General features: G+C 42.0%; 1 protein-coding gene across 2 annotated transcripts; it reads right to left on the bottom strand.

The window, feature by feature from the left end:
- Nucleotides 1-3,754: 3,754 nt before the first annotated feature.
- On the bottom strand, nt 3,755-14,272 carry TRMU (tRNA mitochondrial 2-thiouridylase). Of its 2 annotated transcripts, XM_064422096.1 has the most exons (11): nt 14,146-14,272; nt 13,589-13,754; nt 11,353-11,459; nt 10,672-10,794; nt 9,383-9,555; nt 8,395-8,448; nt 7,799-7,865; nt 6,869-6,969; nt 5,704-5,848; nt 5,389-5,471; nt 3,755-4,199 (listed from the first exon to the last, which is right to left on the bottom strand). In XM_064422096.1, the coding sequence occupies exons 1-11, from the start codon at nt 14,231-14,233 to the stop codon at nt 4,053-4,055; spliced, it is 1,254 nt and encodes a 417-aa protein (XP_064278166.1). In that variant the 5' UTR covers nt 14,234-14,272; the 3' UTR covers nt 3,755-4,052. The 2 variants fall into 2 exon arrangements, with proteins under 2 accessions (XP_064278166.1, XP_064278167.1); XM_064422097.1 differs by lacking the exon at nt 6,869-6,969.
- Between the last annotated feature and the right edge of the window lie 168 nt (nt 14,273-14,440).

Here is a 14,440-nt window from a genome sequence, read left to right as displayed (position 1 = left end):
TGCAAATTTCACTGAAGGCCTTCAAATGAGAGAAGAAATGTTCCATCACTGGTTTTCACCCAGTCTCTCCTGTGCTGCACTGAGAAGTGGGCACAGCCCAGGATTTTCCTGCTGTGCTGGGGTTTAGCAGCCCTGGAGAACACAGCAGACTGGGAGGCAGATAGAGGAAACCTCTGCAGTACCTGCCCCAGGGAAGAGGAGCACTTGGGGTATCTTCCCTGCTCCAAGGACATGGCTGAGCTTCCCGTCTCTGCTCTGATCAAATTTCACTGAAATAAGAAGAGACCTGGATGCACAGAGGGATGGAACAGCTGGCTCCCACCAAGTCAGTGCTACATACATCTCCTCCCTCCCTAGGGGCATTCTTAGAGAAAAGGAAGAATTCACCATTTGTCTAGGAGCCCAACTTGAAGTTTTTTGATACAACCCAGATGTCCCCTCTGCCAGCCAGAATGCCACCAACACTGCTGCAGACTACATCCAGCTCATGCAACCCCAGACACAAACCCAGGAGCCCTGCAGGAATGCAAAGCACCAGAGGAATTTCTGTTCTGAGTCCCCACAGGACTTCTGGAGAAACCCAGGACACAGTAGCCAGGCCACTTTTCTCTTGAAGAATCTTCTTACTGGAAGCAGGTCTTGCTTTTCACCACAGGGACTGATATGCTGTAATTACCAGACTGGTATTTTCCTGAGCCTCCTCAAAAGATGGTGCTGTTGAATGGAAAAGGTGCCACTGAATTATCAGAGTGGGGCAGCCACCCAAAAGAACCTAAATTTCTCCAGGTGGGCTCTGTTTAAGGGGTATCTGTCCATGTGTTTCATTGTTTCTAGGACCTTAAACTTGCAGAATGAGTTGGAAGCTCTTTTGTACTGAAGAAATTACTCTGTATGCTGCAAACCTGCATAGAATGAGGAGTCCATTCACTTTTTGCATTCTCAAGTTTCTATAGTATGCTATGCCTGTAGTAAAAAAGCAAGATAATTTATAAAAGAAAAACCCCAAAAGTCAGTGTTCACAAGAACTCTCACATATTCAAAGTATAAGAATCCGTAGTTCTCAAGAGAAAAAAAAAACAAAACAACTCCCTTTTACCTCCCATTTAAGAAGCAGATGAGATGAAATTTGAGAGTGACCAGGAAACAAATGACCTGCACAGGCTGGCACAGGGGAAAGAGGGCAGGCAGGAGCTGAACCCTGATGAAAAGGAGTTTCCCTGCTGCCAGGCTGTCGCTGCCTGACCTCTACCACGGTCTCTGCCCAGCCCCAGTGAGAGTTTGGCTCTTAAAAGGTGCTGCTGTCAGCCAGCTCATGGCTGTGCTGACATGCCTGGGCAGCTTTATCCCTGCCGTGAGCAAACCCACCGAGGGGCAATTCTTCCAATGCATTGGCTCAGCACAAATCTGAAACTAAAGGGAAAAACTCACAATTACAGACGCGCTAATTGCCACCATCTCCCAAGAATGTTGCCCACGGTTGGGAGGGATAACCGCGATGCCCTGGTGCCTCCTGGTGCTGAAGCTGGAAATGGCACATCACCTCCCTGCATCACTGGTGTGTACCACATTGGGGTGATTATTGCATTTATCGTAGATAATTTCATTTTGTTCAGTGCTTTAAAGCATGTAAGCACATATAAATGCAGAGAAATTTGTTTTAAAATTAAATCTGAGAGTGTTTGATGGCTCTGAGATCCCCCTGCAGCTCATTGTGCTGTCCCTGGCTGCAGAACCCAACACAGTCCTGTGCACAGCAGGGACAGCAGAGAGCCTGCCCTGCCCTTCCTGAGCTGAAGCCTCCAAGCTGAAAGGGTTCTTTTGGACAAAGGCAGATTAGAAAATTCTGGTTTGAGAATGAAGGTGGAAGGGGAAATTGTATCCTTTACTAGAAACAGCCTGATCCTGAAATCCCCAGCAGCAGAGGCTGTGCTGGAACCCTCACTCCAGTCCCACCCCATTGCCTTCGGGGCAGCCTGCACAGGAGGCTGCACACACTCATCTCCCAGCTTCCAGGGAGAGCTCAGCCTTGTCCATAGGGGCTGGATTCAATGTTCACATATATAAAAGTACAAATTTAAATGCTGCATCCAAAAATTTGGGGGTTTTTTTGCTTGTAAACATGCTAAAAATACAGACCTACTCTAAAAAGGATAAAGCTTTATAAAAACAACAGCAGCTTTGTTCCCTGTGGTTTGCAGCTGAAGAGACAAATAGAGTGGACACTCAGTTTTTAAAATGGGAGGATGACAGCTTCTCTTAGCCCTAAAAGCCAATGCAAACACTAAGAGCCAATGCTTTTACTGCTGGACTGTAAATACTGCACTGCCATAGTGCAAATGAAATCCTTCACCACACCTGTGCAACATCCCAATGTTCCAGAGATCCTCACCAGGTGAAGAGAGAATCACAGGACAGCCCTGCTCTCCTTGCATGGGGTCACTTCTGTCCTCCAGCAGCAGCTGGGGCAGGAACACTGTCAAGATGGAGCAAAACCAGCAGTGCAATTATGACAGGTTTTACACAAGCACTTCTGGAGTGAAACTGCACTTGGAGTGCAATTTTTTCAGCCATTACACACTCAGAAACACTCAGGCTTCAAATACACTCACAGGGCAACAGAGATTTCAATTCAGACCCAGCCTTAGCTGACATAAGTCATGGTTTTTTAGTTACATGATCCTAATCGTGTTATCACATTTTCTACTTTGGAAAGAAAAAGTCATTTTCTAAATAGTTATGCATGTGAGTCCTTGAGACCAAATATTTCAAGACCTGAAAAGCTTAATGACAACTTGAAAGTGAAATCGCCTGTTTGCAACTTGTTGCCCAAAGCGGCAGAAGAAATGAAGAAAATAAAAGTGAAAAGCCAATGAATTTTAAAAAGCACATTGATGCTAATCTTCTGCAATAGATACAAAAAAGAAAATTGACCTACCAGACTTCTCCTACCTCATTCAAGCTTAATCCTGGCCAAATTCCAGCCTTGGCAGAGGCTGTGTGAGCAATGGTGTCAGTGATGGTCCCTTGCAGGGCACAGGGCTGCCTGAGCCCAGCACCAACCTTTGCTCTCAGCTTTACCTCCCTGCTTCCAAGCTCTTTGGAAAGGCTGCTTTAAACATGCAAGTGCACAACTGTACTTCAGGAACAGTTACCTTCTACTGATAGGAATTAATTTTTGCTAACTTGCTGCAATGAAGTTTTACTATAAGCTTGGGGTGTCCTCAATATGCACCCAGTCTTTATAAACCCCCCTAATTTAGATGAAGAATACTCAGCTCCTCCTAAGAGCACTCCATTTTGAGACATGGCAAGATCCAATCATTAGGAGGTCTATATTAAGCTTGATCCACAATAAGGAAATCCCTGTGAATCTGCATTTTTCTCAAGCAGAACAATGCATTCTCTTCCCCAGGAGACAAACCAATCAGCCTCAGACCTCAGCAGTTAAGAGAAAATCAGTCAGCTGTGTGACAACATTTAGCATTCAAGACTGTTAAGCCCCTAAGATTTGTAACTCAGTTTTATGTCAATATCTGAAGCAACTACTTAGTACAGCTGAAGAATCCAAACACTTTTTTAAAAACTATGCAAAATGAAAAATAAGTATCTGTTGCCTGGAGTTCATTCCAAATGCTGAATTTAAACATCATTCATTCCTCTTCCAGAGCTCAAAGCAAAAACATAACATCTTAGTATAAAATAACATATGTACTTTACTAAGGACAGGTACCTCTAAGTAAGGGGAAAAAAAGCATTTAACTTACTCATGAGAGACAGATTTATTATTTCAGCCATGATTTTTGTATTAAAATTCCTGTAAGTGCTACTACTATTACAGAACACCTTAGGACATCCCTTGATACATATTAATATAAACAGCACCATACAGTCCAGCAAAATTGCACCAAACTGGCTTTAGTTTAAAACTTCAGTGCTAACAGTCAAGAGCTGGGACTCTCTGGTTAACTGGCCTTATGAACCACATTTATTATAGTTTTTATTGTTCTCAGGCAGCAAATTCTCCAAAGTCCTTCAATAAACACTCCCAGGTGTTATGTTGCTGGTTCTATTTTGTCAATCTCTTCCTTCTTTGGACTCTCCTCTCGGTTTTTGCCCTGTTGCAAGGTATACACTGACGGGCCCATCCTCAGGATCTTCCCACTGCCCAGGCACTCATCTCCCTTGTAGAACACAGCAAACTAGGAGATAAACACAGGGACAGTCTTTTTAGCAGCTGCAAAAACCACGGTGAGCAACTTCAGGCTGTGCAAGACCTGCTTGACAGTGAGTAATTTTTATCTGTTCCGTCTAAATCTTAAAAAAAACCCTGAAACAAACAAAAATCCCCAAATCACAGAGCATTTGTAGACTCACAGGAGTGTAAATTTATAAACATATTAGTGGACATTTCATCATGAACTTCTACAAGGCTATCTCAAAACTCTTCAGTTGCTGAGGCAGAGTGGACTGTGCTGGAAAGTTTCCTTTCCAAAGGGGATGACATCCATAACATCATCTGCATCTTCACCTTTTTCCCCCAGAAAATGGTGCCCAATCTATGGTGGCATCTGTCAAAACATGAAGGGGGCCAAGGACTATGGCAGCAGAGCATCTACAAGGAAGCAACTGGAGCTCCCTGAGGTGTTCAGCAGGCTCCTGCAGGAGAGGGGAGCCCGGACCTCCTGCCTTGTGTCACACCTGGCAGGGCAGAGCCTGGCTACAGGCTCAGCAGCTCCTGGCACTCAGGGGATCCTCATGCCTCTCACAAGCTCTGGCTGGATTCTTCTCAGCTTCTCTCCACTACAAACAGTTCTCAGATAATTTCCCTCCTAATGTGTCCCACAGGCCCCCAGGTATTGGGGAGGGTGGGAAGAATGTATGCTGGGAGAGGGGATGCAGGGAATGCTTGAGAGCCAGTGTGCTGGAATGTGATGGAGTATCTCTGTATTGGCAATGTGAAAGGCATCCCTTTTAGGCACAGCACCTCCTCTCAGCTCTGTCTGGGACAATGGAATTCACCAGACAGAGTCTCACTACACAGGTTTGAACACTAAACCCATAGTAAGCAGGCAATTACCAAATGAATGCCTTTCAAAATCTATTTCTTGCAAACAACAACAGCTTCAATTTCTGCATATACAACTGATTACCAGAGATGCATCTAAAATTTATAAGCAAGTTTCTTAGACTATACAGATAACAAGAGATCATTTAAAACTAGAAACAATCTTCCTTAAAATAGTAGATAAATAGTCAAAACAGAGCTAAACACTCTCACATGCAAATAAACTAATTACTTTGCTCCAGCTAATAAAAAAGCTACTCTGTTTTACTAGCCAGATAAGGTAAAACACAAAAATGGAAAGAAAACTACTTCTAATAACTTACCTGTCCAGGTGTGATAGCTCTTGCTGGCTTCACTAGTGTCACCCACACACTCCCATCTTGGTTTAGAGTCAGGACACAAGGCACTAGAGCAGAAAATGATCAAACACCTGACAGTTAACCATTATGTTCACGTTAAAGAAGGAAAACCAAGGCTAAACAGATCTAAGTACAGATACTACTGTACAGAATTGTTTTTTAAGACACTGCAGAAACAGGAAGGCCAAACCAAAACCTATCCACCATTGCTGCAGAACTTTATGAACACGCTACCAGAGTTTCACAAACTAAGACAGAAGAAAAACAAGGTTTGACTACCCAGTGCCATCTGGTGCCGAAATCTGAAATGACATTCCATCATCTTCTCTCTGACCAGCTCTGCCGGAGGCTCCTCTGCTATCCAGTGCACGCGGTTTGTCCGCAGCAGGTCTCTGTACAGAGCAGGGTGATCTCTGCATGGTGCCTTAAAATACGGTTATTTATTGCTGATGTTTTTGCCAAAGAGCACGTAACGTGTAAAGTGAAGCATGAAATACAGAAAACGCATCAAGCCATAGCAAAATGAAGGCAATATGAGCAAGAAAGAAAGCACTTGTTAGCACTTAAATTAGGCTAAAGCAAGACTGAATGATTTGTCAGTCTCCCACTCCTCAGAGTCACGTCTCTCCTCTTGTATGCTTTTCTCTCCAACTGCATTTCTGCCTTCTCCAGGCTGAGTTCAGAAATCTGACCTTCTTTATCCTATCTCCACAAGATGCTACCTCCCTCTTCTCCAGCTTCCCAAATGAACACCTCCCCAGCAAAGGCATTGCCTTTGACAAACTCACTGCAGAACATAAAGATTTTTCTTAGTGCTCCTGTCTGTTTCTGCTCGATTCTCATTTGACTTAGTTTTGCAGTCCCCTGCACTGGCACATCAACAAGTAGAACACCTCATTATAATCAGTATCCAGGAAGAATAACTGCATGAACAGGAAGAAACATTATCAATGCTACCAAGCTGCAGAACTCTGCATCACCTCAGATGATTAGCCATTAACATACCAATTATTTATTATTTATCATTTATATTCTACCTCAATTTTCAAAATTATAAAACCGTGTCACTGTCTCCTCATACTTTTAGTAGAAAAACAAAGCAGCAATACATCACAAACCAAGGTAATACACATTTTATAAACCACATAATAATAACTAAGATAAAACCCTTAGAGTAGAAAATCAGAGCTCAGAGACTGGCTTATTCTTTTCAGTATTTGTCCTTTGCTTTGAAAAGCTCTGTGCCAAAATCTAAAACAATTTGGTGCTCATGAAAAGCCTGTTTGGAAAAGATTTTTCACACCTGCTGATGCTACGCTAGTTGGTTCTTGTTTCCCTCAAGAGGAAAGCCAAGAACTCTGCCCAAGTTAGGCTCATGTTCCATACAGCAGCAGTCACAAAATGCATGCATTAGTCATTTCCAAACAAGTGTTAATTATCTCACCACAAAGACATCTCCAGTGCTGACATCTTTGTCTACAACAAACCAAGCATCCTTGAGGCCTGCCAGCCGAGCCCTCTGGCCTATTGTGAAGAGGAACCAACCTAAAGAAACATGAAAATGCTGCTAGCAACTTTTCATCTTTTACTTTCAGAGGAGCACATTAAAATCATTTCCCCAAAACTCTGCCACTAAACAAAGAATAACAAACCAAGCTGTCTTAGAGAAGAGGGCCAGCCAGAAACTAAACTAACATCCACTTGAAATTTCATCTGTTCCTGAAATGCAAACTAAAGATTACAAATTAATTGATTTCAACTGTGGCATTCTTATTCATGTCTTATAAAAGACATTTATTTATTCATTTCAGTTTCAATTTGTGGGTTATCTACCATTCAGTCTCGCCAGTCTCCCTTACTTTTATGTACCCATGTAACATCCTATTATCATAAATATATCAGAATTATCATAAATTATTTGGGAGAGGAACTCAGTTCTGGCAGCTTGAATTGAGGAAAGTAAAGGAAGAACACGCAGGAGAAAAGGAAAAGTTAAGGTGCCCATGTTGGTCCTCCTGTGCATCACTGAGATGCATTTTCTTCTGCAAAGTTTAGGTACTAAAGAATATGGAGCTGAAGCACAGTCATTTTGAAGGAATTAAGTGAACAATGGTCTCTTGGTATTAAAATAACAAGTACTTAGTATCAACACAGTAACCCTAATAATGATTTGCCTTCTTGCAATATGGAACAAATAACCAAGAATCAGTTGTAGTTCAAGGCTCTACTTGTATACAGCAAATTTTCCATGGTTTAACAAAGTGGGTAAAACCTGTAGACTCCTTTGGAATTTCCCAAAACTTGTCCCTCCAAACATAAGCGGTATTGTTCCATTTATCTAAAAGTAAGTTATTAAAGTGGGTTAACCAATTACCTTTGTGTCTTCCCATCACCTTCTTATCTTCAATGGAAACAAAGTTACCTGGTTGAGGTTCCAAATACTAACAAAGAGGAAAGAGGTAAGTCACAAGACAGCTCAAGAAAACCTCATAGTATATTTCAGATTCTGTCACTACATTCTCTCAAAGCTGAAAAACAACTCTTCAAGAAGCAAACTCTGCCCAAGCAGCTTACTGACTCCTTCTTGATGCTGCTCTCAGAGAAACACAGGAAGGGCAGTCCCTGTGAGCAGCAATTCTAGGCTTCACTTCCCCTATCCTCACATATGTCAGGAGACAGCAGGATCCAGCATTTGTCTCTCTCACAATCCAACCATGTGTCAGAGCCTGGCAGGCACAGAGTGCATGTTCACTTCTTCTGCTCCAGAAAATGAGTGACAGCTGGCAGAGGAGCGAGATACTTCCTACAGGCTGTGGGTATCAGCTTATAACCAGGCTTGTGGCTGCAAAGGAGGTGGGACATTGCTCCTTACAGTGGGCCACAAGCTGCTTGAGATTTTTCTATAGACAGTCTTTTAAAAACTGAACACCAGAACAAAACAAAGACTGTCAGAGATTTAGTGTTGCTCACCTCAAGAAGGAAATTTTCGAAGTTTCTTTCACCAATGAAACAGACCCCCATACTCTGAAAAGAAACAGAGTTGAATACACAAAAGCAAAGAAAAACATTTGAAATAATGTTTATTAATAATATGTCCAAGATTTTTTCCCCTCCTGTGTATCCCAAACTATCCTAGGCATCTCATATACAAATCCACAACAACTGCTGCAACACAGGTAAACTAATTCTATACAGAATCAGTGAGAGCTGTAAGCACAGAAGAGAGAAGAGGGATAATAGGAAATAGAACATCTGTTCAATAAATACATTAACCTTGGTGGGTAGGTTGTATGTGTATTAAAAACAGATGTCTCATATTAAAGTACAAAAGTAACAAAATCATACAATGATGGTCCATGTCTTATAAAAAACCACTTTCAGAACCAAATAGGCTTTTCTCTTCCTTCCAGTTACTGCTGACATTCTTCAAACACTCATTTACTGAGGCTGAATAATAAACACAAAAAGCAATCAAGGCAGCATCAGCAATGTAACTACTGCCTGCATTACAGCTTTTAAGATCAACTCATGAAGTCTTAGCTCTCAGAGAAACATAACTTCTTTTTTAAAGAGTAAATGTAGACAAACAGTATGATCCAATTTCAAAAGACATATTGAGAAATAATTTTAAGTGAAGAAGCTTTTAAAAGCTAGGGAAAATAAAAAAAGCTTCTCCTTTGCTGTGATAGAGGATGTTTTCCTTTAGGCTCATAGCATCCTACACATTCACCTTCATCTTAATTCTTCTGAGATACATCAGCAGACAAAAATACCTGCAAGCCAAAATACAGAACCAACCACAAGCTCCTAAAAGTACTTTTAAGGAAGTAGCCACCTATGAAAAATGCTTCCCAACCTATTATATTGGGATGAGTTGTCCCAGGTTAAAGTTCAAAAAGTTCAAGAAAGTTGTTTTAGAGAGAAATACAAATCAAAAGAGTGTTAAGTGTTACCATGCCTCTTTTTTCTTTAGCACATGATGAAGGTCATGTTCTGCTGCTATCTTCTTTACAAAATTTTTTGTTAAATCTCCTAAAGGGAAGATAGTTTTCCTCAAAGCATCCTGTGAAATCTGACTTAGAAAGAAGGTCTGGTCCTTAAAGAGGTCAGCCCCTTGAAGGAGTTTCACAGCTGCAAAGTCAAACACATAAAGCATCTCAACAAAACTACTATTTATAGTTCAAATTTATTTAGTATTTTGTTTGACAATTTTCTGATTTATTATTTTCAAATACACGTTTAGAGACAGTATTTTACATGTTTTTCAAAATCTAACAAAAACACTTGGATATTTCTGTATCACTAAAAAGATCTAGAAGATTCTGGTTTTGTACTATGCAGAATCCCACAAAGACTTACACTGCCTCATCTATTTCATCAGTGCATGCATCACTGGCAAGGACATCAACAATACAAAAAACAAAAACAACTTTCACACTTCTGTGAAATAGAGAATGAAGATTCAAATACTTTGGAGTATACTGTTCTTCAGAAAAACACTGCTTGGCCCTGAAATCACCCTACTAGAAATCAATGATTTGAGCAATCTGTGGAGTTATTACCAATGCTCAGAGATGAGAGTTTGACCTTTTTCTTTAAAATAGATGAAATCTCCTGATTACTCAAATGAAATAGAACTGGTGCAGTTTTTCAATCATGTTTTGCCCCTCTCTTTAAAACTAAGAGCTCTGCTGTTGTACAAACACTACTTATATGTTTCTTGCCTCAAACCCAAACTAGAGGCCAACAGCTCGGTTACAACTGGTGACACAAAATCTCAGTCACAGGGCAAGGAAGCCCATCACAACACACAAGTGTCTGTTAAACATATAGACCAGAGGTCCAGCTGGGGCCATTTCAACTTTAAACAAAGAAAGAAAGAAAGTCCTTTAAGTCCAGGGGTGGACAACTGAAAGTAGGGAATCTCTAATGTAAAATCATCGCTGTGGCAGCTTTGCAAAGCTTTAGTTTACAAGGTTTTGTCCCTTTGGGTATAGCATGCTTCTCACCATATCTCAGACATTCATCTGACTCTTAAAACAAGAAAATGTAATGCTTGACAAGTCAGGGTCATTTTCAGTAATATAAACACCCTTGTTTAGCACAAACAACCATCTACAAAGGCTGGGGTTTAATTGGTAACCATTGTGCGTAAGTTCACAAACATCCCTGATTCTGTGACACCAAATATAGTTTAAATTTCTCTTTCATATGTAGGACAAAACATGAAATGAACACACAACTTACTATTTCTAACTTCAAAACGGTTTCTGAAAAGCTTCTGTGGTCTTTTAGTATGTTTCTGTTGAAACACTTCCTCATCCTCCAGTGAGGTCCTGGCATAATGCCCAGTGGCAATTGCATCTGCTCCTATTAAGGAAAGAAAAACCAAACATATCATAAAGGCACAAACTTGAAAATCACAGTTCAAAACACAATTGCAAACATACAGTAAGAAATGCAGAAAGCAACAAAAAAAGAAAACTTATAGAGAAGTCTTACACTGACAATAATCATACTCCTGCTATTTAAATAATGCAAACTATTCACCAGCATGCCAGCACTTGTGCTTTTGTGCTTTAGGACCACGTAAGAATGTAAAACTTAATGGTCAAGTCAATGCATGTCCCCAAAATAAATCTGTTCCTACATATGAGCAACCTAATCTAGTGGAAGATGTCCCTGCCCAGGGCAGGGGAGCTGGACTAGATGACCTTTAAAGGTCCCTCCCAACCTGAACCACACTATGATTCTTTTTGTAAAAGCAACCTTAAAATCAAATACTTTGCAATGACTGACACACCACTACAGAGATATGAGTTAGGCATGCACATGAACTCATGTATTTCCCCACCTTTTGAAGAGTTTGTTTCCTTTAAGCATTTCCATGGCACACACTCTGTACTGACACACTTGAAAATGTCTTACCAAGGTTATCCATAGCATAATGCAGAAAGTAGTTGAATTTGATGTGCTTGTTACACAAAATATCGGGATTAGGCGTCCTTCCCAATTCATATTCTTTTAAGAGGTCACTGTAAAATAGTCAGATGTCTATCAGAATCATTGACATGCATAAGACTATGAGAAATTGGACAGTGCTCAAATATGAGAAGCTGAGTCCCAGTCCCAGTCACCATAAACATTTCATGTCAGAAATAATACATCCATTAGATTTTGCTGTGCAAAAAACCAACATTTGGAAGATCTCCTACAAAGTGCACTGAGGACAGAATCAAGTCACCAATTACAATCTTATAACCCCACTTTATTAAATTAATATTCCCTCTGGGCAGATGTGACTGTCCACTGTGCACATCCTACTCATCTCTCACAGAATACTTACCTTCAGAATTAAACAACCCTATTTATTGTTCCAGTGGGACAATTTGGTGGTACACACCAGGAGAGTCTCAGCTGAACAGAGTCAGTAACTTCAGCTGCAATAATGTCACCACATGCAGCCACTCATGGGGCTTACAGACTTTTTCCTGTCCTTTTTTTTTTTCCCTTCTAGAAATTCTAAGTTTCTCAAAGTCATGTTGTAGTTTTACACTGCTGCATATTACTTAGAAAACGCTGAAATAATAACTAATGAAATTAAACCGGCATACAAAGCTACCCTGAGATCTCAAAAGGCCTTATCACTGCATCTGTTTGTGTGTCACGTTGTTGTCAGCAGCCACTGCTCTCAAGAAGACTGAGGGCACAGACTGGATTTAAAAGAACAACAGTAAACCTGTTATTTGGTTTTACTTGTCTCCATCTGAAACAGAACCAATTAATTCTTCTTTACCATGTGACACTACATTAAAAAATAGAACATAAAGCAACATATCTCTTATTTTCTCTAACTCCTTTTCAAAAGTTCTGAATTCAGCAACTCATACTAATAATTAAATCACCGGGGTCTATCCAGAGCTGCCTCCCTCTTGCTGGCTCACACCTGACTCTTATGGTACCCCAAGAGTTCTATAAGGAGTCACCACAAAGCCACCCTCACACCAATTCAGACTTCTAGTAAAGCACAGAACCAGAGAAAGGGCAATGAAGGGTGTCTGCTGGATCTCTCTCTGACAGAATGAACTGAAACAGGCTTTGCATAAACCATGGAAAAGACAAGACCTGGAACAGTCCTCGTGATAAAAGGTGTTTTATGGTGTTTTAAAGACAGATCCAGAGGAGGAGTAAATTTAAGATCAGTGATGACAGTGAAGAAAAAAGGATTCTGAAACAAACGAAGACACTTGTAACAGAATGTAAGGAAACACTGTACTAATAAACCCCAAGAAGTTTTGTAGCACTTACTCATTCTCTCACACCAAAAGGGGAAAAATTGAGCAAACTTTCCCAGAAAAGAGCTGTTTTGCTGTTTTCTTCACTGACTGTCCAGAAGTTTGGTGCTCAGCTTAATGTCATTTCAACATGCAGCATGACCATGTTATTCCTCAGTTTCATGTAAGGCAATAACAGCACTACTTAAAGGGGGATGATGAAGACCATAAGTACATTTTTATGTACTTATGCCCAATGCATAAAGATAAATTATGCTGTTATAGCAACGTGCCCCTTCTTGTCCTACCTTCCACAAAAATCTCTCAGCTTTTCCTATGTAGGACTTCTCTTAAAGTGCAACAAATTCCAGAAAATCCGAGCATCCTCTTTAGAGAACAGTTTCAGATTTAAGTTTAAAGAAGCAAGGCTAGGTCACGATCATTTTGTGCTAAACTGGATTCAGCACACATTGTGTAAAATGCACTGTGTAAGTTACACACACATACAATAACAGTATCCTATTAAATAATTTTTTTTTCAAATTGCAGTAAGGTTGGGCCAGCACATCAGCAGCTGAGGAAATAAGCTGCAACAAAGCAATTGAGCCAAACACTCACACAAAGCAGAAATCTCTTACTAACTAAAAAAAAATGATACATTAAAAGCAAAATATAAATTCTGACCTTAAATACAAACAAGAGAAAAAAAAAATTCCTCAATATTTAACAGGCTTCATGGCTTTCTTTTAGCATTGATAAAACTGCAATGAATTGCCATTCCTCATAATCTGTCCATTCTTACTTTTCATTGTAACACAATACTACACATGTATCTGTATATTTTATACCACAATATACTGGAAGACCAGCTACTGTAAATGTGTCTCTACCTGAACACTTCATTCCAGTATTCCTTCACGTAGGAAACCTGGTGAAACGGGATATCGAGCTTCTGGCACACCCGATAAGCATCTTCACAATCTCTGTCAATGGAGCAAGCTCCCTGCTCATCCAGAGGGTCCCAGTTCTTCATAAACACACCTGTCACCTGGTAGCCTATGAAATGAAGGCAAGAATGACTTAGGTAAGTTCTTACAGCCTGAACGCAAAGCCTGTGTTGCTCAAGAAAGGCTTTAATAACTGCATTTTACCACAGACGCGAGCAGCTGCGCTGTTTTGCAGTGCAGTTACTGCACAGCTGCTTTTCGCTCTAGGTAATAGCTAACCCAGGCTCTTCCAGCAACCCAGCGCGACGCTAAACCCCATCTCCCGCCCGCTCTTTCACGGCCGCCCCGCCGCCCCCGCGGTGCCCGGCCCGGCCCGGGGCCGCTCCGCCGGCCGGACCCGGGGCCGCGGGGAGCGAGGGGGGACGCGCGGGCCGCGCAGCACGGCCCAGGGCCGGGCAGGGCCGGGCCGGGCCCCACTGCCCCACGCCCCGGCCCCGCACCTCGGCGGCGCAGCAGCAGCGCGGCCACGGCGCTGTCCACGCCGCCGGACAGGGCGCAGGCCACGCGGCGCGCCCGGGCCGCCAGCATGGCCCCGCCGCCGCTTCCGCCCGGCCCGCAGCGCCTGCGCGCCGCGCCGGGCCGGTAGCAGCGGGACAAGGAGCGGGGCACGCCAGGCCCCGCCAGGCCACCCACAACCCGCACACAGGCTCGGCCCCAGCCCTCCCACTGCCCCTGAGCCACAGGACCAGCGCCGTGAGTCGGATAAAGAAAAACTCGGAGGAAAACTTCTCCCTC

This window comes from Passer domesticus, chromosome 5 (genome assembly GCF_036417665.1).
Source record: "Passer domesticus isolate bPasDom1 chromosome 5, bPasDom1.hap1, whole genome shotgun sequence".
NCBI lineage: Eukaryota > Metazoa > Chordata > Aves > Passeriformes > Passeridae > Passer > Passer domesticus.
This window is presented reverse-complemented; position numbering and strand designations above follow the sequence as displayed.